This window comes from Doryrhamphus excisus, chromosome 14 (assembly GCF_030265055.1).
Source record: "Doryrhamphus excisus isolate RoL2022-K1 chromosome 14, RoL_Dexc_1.0, whole genome shotgun sequence".
NCBI classification, from domain to species: domain Eukaryota; kingdom Metazoa; phylum Chordata; class Actinopteri; order Syngnathiformes; family Syngnathidae; genus Doryrhamphus; species Doryrhamphus excisus.
In genome coordinates this window covers 20745912-20756743 of record NC_080479.1, presented here as the reverse complement: position 1 = coordinate 20756743, position 10832 = coordinate 20745912, and the positions used below count along the sequence as shown (strand labels likewise).

The 10832-nt window shown below is 43.0% G+C and overlaps 1 protein-coding gene and 1 long non-coding RNA gene across 4 annotated transcripts in view; one reads left to right on the top strand and one right to left on the bottom strand.

The window, feature by feature from the left end:
* Positions 1-5998: 5998 nt before the first annotated feature.
* The window catches only part of LOC131101864 (uncharacterized), a 28565-nt gene continuing 23731 nt past the window's right edge, over positions 5999-10832 (bottom strand). For both annotated transcript variants that reach the window (XR_009119333.1, XR_009119334.1), the window contains exons 11-12: positions 10685-10796; positions 5999-6266 (exon numbers count right to left, since the gene is read on the bottom strand). This is a non-coding gene — a long non-coding RNA (uncharacterized LOC131101864). The remainder of the gene's footprint in view (positions 6267-10684; positions 10797-10832) is intronic.
* LOC131101863 (fibrocystin-L-like) overlaps positions 7187-10832 on the top strand; it is a 29889-nt gene continuing 26243 nt past the window's right edge. For both annotated transcript variants that reach the window (XM_058047252.1, XM_058047251.1), the window contains exons 1-12: positions 7187-7338; positions 7417-7494; positions 7560-7704; positions 7774-7882; positions 7955-8012; positions 8091-8184; positions 8698-8751; positions 8843-8916; positions 9024-9066; positions 9531-9601; positions 9674-9784; positions 10316-10423. In XM_058047252.1, the coding sequence (XP_057903235.1) occupies positions 7284-7338; positions 7417-7494; positions 7560-7704; positions 7774-7882; positions 7955-8012; positions 8091-8184; positions 8698-8751; positions 8843-8916; positions 9024-9066; positions 9531-9601; positions 9674-9784; positions 10316-10423 (1000 nt within the window). In that variant the 5' untranslated portion in view covers positions 7187-7283. The remainder of the gene's footprint in view (positions 7339-7416; positions 7495-7559; positions 7705-7773; positions 7883-7954; positions 8013-8090; positions 8185-8697; positions 8752-8842; positions 8917-9023; positions 9067-9530; positions 9602-9673; positions 9785-10315; positions 10424-10832) is intronic.

Below are 10832 nucleotides of genomic sequence, written 5' to 3'. Positions count from 1 at the left end.
GACTAAATTCTTGCAAAATAATACTTCCATTGTTAACAGATGCTCCACTCGTATAGACAAGTGTTACAGTTGGTTTAGCTTTAAGTACAAGTGGTGATTAAGAAGAGAGTAGTTGTCAGAGAAAACGCCTTCTTGTGCGTGCAATAGGTGAAACTGTCCACTGGAGAACCTATGGCATCAGATGACGCTCCTATTTGGAGCTCATGTTGGGATGGATGAAAAGGGATCCCACGGGCTGTTAAGCGACAAGCGGCTTTTCATCTGTAACAGAAGTTGTAAGATTAATATATATATAATATATATATAATATATATATATAATATAAAATTCCTTCCTGCATTGAATACTTATTGCAATGATGCGGTGTTCAGACGTAGGTTTTTTAGTCGCCATTAAAATAGACCGAATAAGGGAGATGGGTTATGAGTGTGCTTTCTCTTCCGTTGTCACAATGATGCTCAAAGATAAAATCAGCGGCTTACACTCACCTAACAGATGCCTCGCCTCTGATGGCAATAGGTTCCAACACAAACTTTACACACCATGCTCGCAACGTAACCAGGACATCAAGGGATTTTCTCATCAAACAAAATATTTCCAAATAAACCACTTTTAGCTTCAGTTGTCATTGACTATGACGAGGGTAGCGAAACATACTTTTAAAAAATCGTTGACAATTTGGCCCAAAGTCGTTCACATTATGTTATGGATTGCATAGCCCGAGCCCTAGCCCCTAACCATAGCCCAAACCCTAACCCCCAACCCTAACCCCCTAACCCTAACTAGCCCTAGCTTAGCCCTAACCCCAAACCCTTAAAATTACTGCAACTATACCTGGGAAATTCTGCCATGTAGTGGTCACTTTAAATTACTGCAACTATACTTGGGAATTTCCGCCATCTGGTTGTCACTTTAAATCCCTGAAACTTAACCTGGGAAATTCCGCCATCTAGTTGTCACTTACAATTACTGCAACATTACTTGTGAAATGACACAAATTGATTTCAAGGTCCAAAAAGTACACAAGTGGAGTGATTGTAACCCGTAAATACTGAAAAACATTCCTTATACAAAGTGTGTCATTATTTGTCAGTACTTACAGGACTAAATTCTTGCAAAATAATACTTCCATTGTTAACAGATGCTCCACTCGTATAGACAAGTGTTACAGTTGGTTTAGCTTTAAGTACAAGTGGTGATTAAGAGAGTAGTTGTCAGAGAAAATGCCGTCTTGTGCGTGCAATAGGTGAAACTGTCCACTGGAGAACCTATGGCATCAGATGACGCTCCCATTTGGAGCTCATGTTGGGATGGATGCAGAGGGATCCCACGGGCTGTTAAGCGACAAGCGGCTTTTCATCTGTAACAGAAGTTGTAAGATTAATATATATATAATATATATATAATATATATATATATAATATAAAATTCATTCCTGCATTGAATACTTATTGCAATGATGCGGTGTTCAGAAGTAGGTTTTTTAGTCGCCATTAAAATAGACCGAATAAGGGAGAAGGGTTATGAGTGTGCTTTCTCTTCCGTTGTCACAATGATGCTCAAAGATAAAATCAGCGGCTTACACTCGCCTAACAGATGCCTCGCCTCTGATGGCAATAGGTTCCAACACAAACTTAACACACCATGCTCGCAAAGTAACCAGGACATCAAGGGATTTTCTCATCAAACAAAATATTTCCAAATAAACCACTTTTAGCTTCAGTTGTCATTGACTATGACGAGGGTAGGAAAACATACTTTTAAAAAATTGTTGTCAATTTGGCCCAAAGTCGTTCACATTATGTTATGAATTGCAAATGAACCGTTTGAAACAATTGCTTACGTTATTTCCAGCATTCTGCGCGCCAATTATGTCCACAAAATGGCGACCGTCTTCAGCTCGTCAACTTCGACATCGTTTATATACTGTATATTGTCCTATTGTCGAAGCGAAACGCCACTATTCGTGCTTCAGCGTGACTTAAAACTTTGATACTGACCTTGGAGCATTGCTTGTGCGGCGTCTGAGTTACATGGCAACTCCAGTGTTCTCCGTCATTTCGAGCATTCTGCGCACCAATTATGTCCACAAAATGGCGACTTCGGCTTCAGCTCGTCAACTTCGACATCGTTTATATACTGTATATTGTCCTATTGTCGAAGCGAAACGCCACTGTTCGTGCTTCAGCGTGACTTAAAACTTTGATACTGACCTTGGAGCATTGCTTGTGCGGCGTCTGAGTTACATGGCAACTCCAGTGTTCTCCGTCATTTCGAGCATTCTGCGCACCAATTATGTCCACAAAATGGCGACTTCGGCTTCAGCTCGTCAACTTCGACATCGTTTGTATACTGTATATTGTCCTATTGTCGAAGCGAAACGCCACTATTCGTGCTTCAGCGTGACTTAAAACTTTGATACTGACCTTGGAGCATTGCTTGTGCGGCGTCTGAGTTACATGGCAACTCCAGTGTTCTCCGTCATTTCGAGCATTCTGCGCGCCAATTATGTCCACAAAATGGCGACTTCGGCTTCAGCTCGTCAACTTCGACATCGTTTATATACTGTATATTGTCCTATTGTCGAAGCGAAACGCCACTATTCGTGCTTCAGTGTGACTTAAAACTTTGATACTGACCTTGGAGCATTGCTTGTGCGGCGTCTGAGATACATGGCAACTCCAGTGTTCTCCAACGCCCTCCGTCAGGGTGTTGGAACGCCGACTCCATACCGAATTAAATTGGCGCCAGTGAAAACGATGCTGTTGCTAGACAAACCGTTTCTTCGGCACTTCTTCACGGTCGTGGCGGTGTGAACTGTCAGTATTTTCAGCCCCAAAGCGTGTTAAGGGGCGGCCTGACTTCGTCAGAGAAAGAAACACGGTTGCCGCCTGCTTCCGGTCAACTTTTTCGACTACCCAGCAACAAGAGAACAGCGCGCGCACACACACGCGAGATCCCCGCACTTCCTGGTTCACGCTCAACCCGCCCCACAAAGCTGGCCAAACACATGCCTGCAACAGCGTTGAAAACTTCTAAAAATTAAGCAATACACATGGAATATATTCTCAAGCCTTTTCAATACAGAGTTTCAACAATCACGTCTATTAGTTTTACAAACAGTAGTCGATGAATGTCCAACGGAGGTACGACTATGGCCTAGCATTTTAGCTTGAACATATAAATCGTCGGTTCTTTTAACACGGCACCGACGTTTCAGGGTTTTTGACATCTCAAACATTAAATAAACACCTACTTACGGCATTCCCTCTAGAATACCTCAGCTTGGCTGCCAACAGATTGACACAGCATAATTGGGATCGCCGGCGTCATGTCCCGGACGAAACCAGGAAGTGCAAACAGGAAGTTACAGCGCGGATGTGACGTCGAGTTTCACAATGATTTTACACACCTTAACAAGAGAAAGCAAATCATTGTTTATACTCCTGAAGGACATTGAGCACCGTTGGTACGGTGCTGTAAAAAAGGAGGTTTTATTTGATTTGTTGGTTATCACATATCGTCATCGCTTACTGGCGGATCAGTACGGTGGCCTGTGACGGACATACAAAGATGATATCAGCCTATATCGCCCCCTGTGGCCACTTTGAAAACACACAAACGTCTTTTTGTATTTTGGACTAACAAGTATATGTTGAGAGCACACAAATGACACATGATACAAATAACATAGCCAAGAGTTGCATCAAATTAATTTTTAAGGAGAATAAATTCAAGAATTGAGACCCTTAATTGACATCCTCCCTCGCCCACATCATAATGTAGCATCGATAGTCGCACATCCCAGCGTGCTTTGTGGTACTGTCTATGAAAGAAATAGCTGTTAAATTACTTGTTTTAAGCCACGTAAATAGGTTATCCTTGCACACGACAAGGCCAAGTCTGTTCTAAATCTATCTTTTGTGTTGATGTTTGATGGGATTTTTTCATGACACCGTGACTGTAATCGTTGTGCTGGGCAATCGTATACTGTGTTTTCTCAACGGTGAAGTGGTGGCTTACGTAAGCTTTGTCTTACTCTGCTGAAGCTTGTGGGACAGCGGACTGACGGTGACGGGGCCGCCGCGGGACTGCCGCTGAAGCGGGGCCTGAGGCGAGGCGAGGTGAGGCCGCCGCGCAGGCGGGCCGAGGCGTGGCGAGGCCGGAGCAGCTGGGCACCAGGTGACAAACAGTCTCATCCATCCAAACAACAGGCTTGCCTCACATTGAATGGCAACGTTTTAAAATCCTTGCAAACCTTCTGCCACAAGAATTGCCGGCTGGCAGATACTAGAGGTAGCCCAGCGACTATGGTGTCCTTTATAGGACAACAGTCTATTTTACTATTTACTTGTATTTTTAGATAACTTATAAATTTTGTGTGACTATGTATTTGTATATGTTAAAACTTGACATTCCATGAGATAAAACTCAACTATTAACCTTTATATGTGAAAGGCTGACATTAAATTGCCCTTTGTAAACGAATTTGAAAATCATTATTCATTTTGTCCACTAGAGGCCACCAGACTGCTGAGTAGAAAAAGTTTGATGCTGTGTCAGCATTATGGCTGACTCTGCGGGCCGCTGTGAAGCTCATCCATTTATTGTAGTCTTCCTCGTCTCTCGCTCGCAAACACGGGCATCATATACAGTGGGATATTCAACACTGACTAACTAACCTAGCTACATGTAAGTACTAGTCATCACAACCTGTTGTCTAATTTCTTTCTTTTGAATTGAAATTTGTTGGGGAAAATCATGTAAGGCACAGGGGAACATGAAACACAAAACCTTTAACGACATTTAAGATATGCCTAAGATTAAGATATGCCTTTATTCGTCCCTCAGTGGGGAAATTTGGGGTGACTGTTTCCCCCTTCCCTTTTGTGGGGGGGGGGGGGGCTTCATACATACCTTATTCTCAAATTAAGAGTTATTCTTGATTGTTTATGTATTTTTTTATATTAACATTGTATTTACATTTTATTCTTGTAATTAAAAAGCATATGGTCTGCATTATTTTTCTTAAATTACGTTTTTAGAATGCTCTGTGGGACAATAAAAAACTAGCCAGGTGCTGCAAATGGCCACCCGGCCACAATTTGTAGGCCTCATTGTTACGGTATCCATCCGTCCATCCATTCATTCATTTTCTACCACTTATCCTCACAAGGGTCGCACCAGTGCTGGAGCCTATCCCAACTGGGCGGGGCACACCCTGGACTGGTGGCCAGTCAATCCCAGGGCACATAGTATAGACCAGGGGTGGGCAAATATTTGGACTCGAGGGCCGCATTGAGTTAACAAAATTGTCTGGGGGGCCAGAACATATATTTAACACACACACACTATTTTATGCTTATCATTTTCCTTGAATTATTTGTCTAATTTTATCTGTAAAAGTGTTATCCTATATCAGTTGTATGTCCCTTTTTTAGGAGCACTTTAAACATCACACCACATCAAACTATGTCATTTAATTTTACAGTTTTGTTGTTTATTTTTTTATTAAATCAGACATCCGACTTGCAAGTCATGTTGCCAGTTTGTATGTTAAAAGTTGAAGTTACTTAGAAAGCAACTGGCGGGCCGGATTCAAACGCTTGGTGGGCCGCATGTGGCCCCCGGGCCGTAGTTTGCCCACCCCTGGTATAGACAAACAACCATTCCCCCCCACATTCATACCTAAGGACAATTTAGAGTGGCTAATCAAGCTAGCATGTTTTTGGAATGTGGGAGGAAAGTGGAGTACCAGGAGAAAACCCACGCATGCACGGGGAGAACATGCAAACTCCACACAGAGATGGCCGAGAGTGGAATTTAACTCAGGTCTTCTAGCTGTGTGACCTGCACGCTAACCACTCTGCCGACACCATCTCATTCTGGTCTAATACAGTTACCATGCCATCGACTATGTGGGGAGTTCTCATTTTTGTACGGTGTGCTTTTATGTTATGTTTTTTTTTATAAAAAATAAGTCAGGCCTAGTTTGGTTACCAAGGCTGTTTTTTATTTTTAAGCACACACATATTGCGTCCACGGTCCATGCCTCTTTCAGACAGCAAGTCATGTCGCCGAAGACAATGACAACATAACAAAAATGTTACGTAATAGTGCTGCTGATGAACACTTCAAACGACAACAGACAGACGGCGTGTCACGTTACATGACGTTACCTCAAGGCTGCATAGCTTCTACATCTTAGTACGTCATGTGCTGCACTGGGCTGGCGCCATGCTGTTGGGCTGGGCAGTTTCCTCTTTCTAGAAAGACCAAACAGTAAAAAAGTAAAAAGTAGAAAAGGGGTTTATGCATTACAATGGATCCCATTAAAAAAAGAGTCATTGACACATCCAATAAAATGTTGATGTTGACATTCTCCTCCAACTTTGGATCAACATTTCCAGTAAGAGTGTTGTAATTATTACATTAGATTCAGCTCCACGATGCTCCACTTTTCTCTTGAATTGCCATTGTTCACCCGCTACACAGGTTGAAGCCCTAAATATGTTTCACACACTAATTAAACACATAAAATACTAATGTCAGCACTAATGAATGATAATTTAAGATGATCCATGAACAGATAAGCATTGGGTTAGGGTTTAACTTTTCACCTGATCATCAGGCTAGCAGGCTGAGGGTTGTGTCTATCAAGTAATTTTATTTTAAATTCCATTTTGGGTTGTCACAAGATTGTGAACACTAGAACACTGAATTGATTAAGTCATTTCTGTCAAAATTCAGTCGAATGCTGAAACTAAAACGAAATGTATGAATATCCTAGAATTGTGTAGAAATCAAACCTAGAAAAACATTTTGGCAAAAACAGTTTGGCAGATGACCGCTCCTCACACAATAAAGGGATTATTTAGTCAAAGAAGTTGCTATTTAGGATTTCTGCTTGCGTTGTCCTTGTATGTATGGGACTGGCATTTACTGTATACTCTAAAAGGTGGAATGTTTTCATTGTAGTATTCCTAAGAAAATCCCCTTTTGCTATTAATAGCTCCCTAGAATGAGTGACAGTTCACGTTTCTGTGGCACTCGCCGCCACAGCTATTTAGCCTTCAAGAGTGGTTTGAACATCTGGGTGGGACTGCAGACCCCGCCCACTTTCCCAGGGAGAGCAGCTTTATAAAGAGCAGGTGCACCTCCCGGCCTGTTGCAAGTGTTTCGTTTCCTTCAGTGAAAATTCTCAGTGAGTGGCTTCTGGCGGGTATTCTTTGAAAGTCTTAGTGTTTCTTCTCTTCCACTGGTAAAGAAAGACAAAGGTGAGGATGCAGGTGATGCTCCGACTGGTGGCTCTGCTCCTCACACTTTGCTGCTGCAGCTGTAAGTAGATGATCCCAAATGACCACCACCAACACCAAATACTGTTTGGTCTCCCTTCTAACTACGATAATGTCACAGATGCTCAGCGCCTCAGCTTCGTGTTTCCGCGTGTTGGAAGCACTGCTGGAGCCACACGTCTCACCCTCACAGGAGACGGTAAGTGAAGACCCAAAGTAACAGGCATTTGGCTTTCATTGCTGATTGTTTATGGTTGGTAAAAGGTTTCGCTCAGGAGCGACAGTTCCAGCTGTATCCCAAGGACAACATGTTCGGCAACCACGTGATGCTGGTGTCGAACACTCGCTCCATCCCCTGCGATGTCGAGAGAGACTCCACACACGACAGCCAGATCTTGTGCTACACAAGGTACAGCCAATAGCTCTAAAAAAATACTTCACTTCTGGTCACTTGGCTAATGGGACGTCTCCTTGCCAGACCCATGCCCAGCGACCACTACGTGGTCCGTGTCAGTGTGGATGGGGTTCCCGTTCGTGATGAAAACATCTGCAATGGAGTCTACAAACCATACCACTGCAGTTTCTATGTAACTCCAAATCAAACCATAATGTCAGACTTTTCCTTAGCTTTTTAAACATCTCACTGTAACTCCCCACAGACCAGGTGGTACAGGACACCCACCATCACGTCCCTGAGTCCGGTCAGCGGTCCTCCACGTAAGCTCCCAAAAGCTGGACACAAAAATGTCACAGGCCCCGGGTCTGAGTTTTCAAACTTTCAAATGGCCTTGACAGAGACCCTGGTGACGTTACGAGGACAAATCTTCACAGATGTCTACGGAAGCAACACTGCGCTGAGCTCAAATGGAAAGAACCTCAGATTTCTCAGGTAAGACCAAAATGTACCAACAATTCCTTGTTTTGCCACCCACCGACAGTGCTCTTGTTAAATGATGACATCTAATGTGGGGAATTTATTTACACCCAGCTACCCTCAATAATGCAGTCTTCACATGTGAAACCTCTACTATTCGTTCTGAAGCTGAGTGGAGACATTCAATGCTATTTATGGATTGAACAGACATAAAAAATGGCTTGAGTTCAAACAAAAGGAACTATTCCAAGACGGCTATCCAATCCAGATGTAAATACCTGGAAATAAATCTCAACTGTTATTTTCTGTTCTCGTATTTGCCTTTTTTATGTCAAACCCAAATGTTTCAGTCTACAACAAAAACATAGAAATTGACCTCACTGTTCCACAACTTCTGGAGGGAATTATTCCCTGAGCAACTATAGTGTGTTCCATCACTGCCGAACAAAGAGGAAAATTCGATGTTTAACAAGAAAAAAATTATCACTGAAGCATAAAGACAAAGAATACAAGTGATCCTTGATGCAGGTCCTACATGGGCGGGATGCCGTGCGAGATGCTCAAACCTGAATCTGATGAGCTGTGAGTATAACGTCAAACATCTTGTATCTTTTAAAAGCTTCTATGTGTTGAAGCCACTGTAACAAATTCAAATTTGCACGTCTCTCCAAAGATACAAGCTGAAACTGGACTCGGAAAGTTCAAACTGGGGACATATGAGCTGCAGAATGACCGGGACTTACGTTGGTAAGCGCAAGTGAAATGTAACAATATAAATGTATTTTGTACTGCTTTTTTATGCTTTTGGCTAACATATTCGATTTTTTCATTGATTTGTGTTCCACCACCTACAGGACATCACAACATGAGCTACATTCTGGATGAAAGCTACGGCAGGTGAGGGGATTTCTTACATGCTCTCATATGACGACTCCCTATTAGGAGCCCAGCAGAAGGTGTATACTGGATGACTTCAACTAGGTCATTCCAGTGTCTACGACCAGTGGCTTATTATTTCTATAATGACTATCATTCAAGGCATTTTTGTGTTATTTTTGGAAAGATGTAATTCATTTTTAGTTAAAGGCACTACTTGGTGCTCTATTGCTGATGTAATGTCAATTTTTACATGACAACTCTGTTGTTATTTTGCTTGCCAAGTCAAAAGTCACCTCTTTCTCACAGAGCTTATGAGCGGCACAGTATTAACTGCATTATGCTGCAATTTCAGCTAAATTGCAATTTTCCGACTTTGGCAACATTTGTGCTTGCTACATGCTCTACATTGGCTTTCATGAAAGGAAGATCCCGATACTGTTTTTATGATGATATCGGGCCGATAACATCTTAATCCCATTTAGGAGTTTAACAGAGAAGCAGCTCTACAGAGTCTCTTCCCTGGATAAGCTCCACATGTTCCAGACCTTTGCCGGTAAAGATAACGTGAGTGTCACCCCCTCGCTGCCGTTGACATTTGACTAAATGTATTGCTCTGCTGGTTCAGAGGTCACCGGGATCACACCATCCAAGGGCAGCGTCATGGGCGGAACCCTGCTGACTGTCCACGGACTCTACTTCGACGAGACCGATTATCCGGCCCGTGTCGTGGTGGGAGGTAATTGTCAGCAACAAAGAACAGAAAAGAAAAAAACAAAAATCCCTCGTCCCCTCCTACCGCCCCGGACAACAATGCGGACATTGTGTGTCAATCAGAGCAAGCAACACCACAGGACGGTGATAATCCTTGTCAACCCCAACACGAATGTGCACACTTTAGTCCAATTGAAAACTGCTGAGTCATTGTACAGATTGTTCTAGAAGATGACGACAAACAACCCGCCCAAGTAACAAGTACTACATGTAACGCTTACGACCGGTCCAGGGGTGTATCCCCGCCGCTCGCCCAGAAGTCAGCTGGGATAGGCTCCAGCACACCCCCACAACCCTAATGACGATATGCAGCGTAGAAAATAGATGGATGGATGGATGGCTTGACTCCTATGCACCAAATGTTCCAAACCAAAAAACCCAATTACAAATACATGTACATTGTAAATGGTGGCTTAAAAGTACTTGGAAAAACTACGTATGCTTGTTTTTAAACGTGGTGATCCGTTGTCTGTTGATAAAATTTGATGAACTTCAGGGCTGCCGTGCCAAATCAAGAGTGTGCACGACAAGGAGATCACATGCATGACAGCCAAGCAGCCAATGATGTACGACGACAACAGCACCAAGATGACGATCTTCCCAGGTGATGAATTTGATGTTCCGACGCTTATCTTTGGGTAGTTCTCTCGCACGCTCTCGAGACCGTGACTCCATCTTGTTTTTCAAGTATTTAAAGCATGCATTATTTAAAAGTAACTGAACGTGCTCATCATCACTCGTCAATTCTTTGTGTCCGTGAGATAAGCTGGGAAACGGCTTTGCATGTCACGCATCAGGAAAGGAGTTGCTGCTTTATGAAAAGCAGCAGGTGTAACATGTTTAGGCTTCATGCAGTTTCCCTTACCGGACTCACACTGAATCCGTTGCGGCTGCGGTCCTGATCCATTCCGGCTTGCCAAAAAATGTCACTCACACTGACTCCGGAACCACAGCTTAACCAGCGAGTGCTCTGGCATCTGGAAAAAAAAGTTAAAACCCAAATGATTTATGAC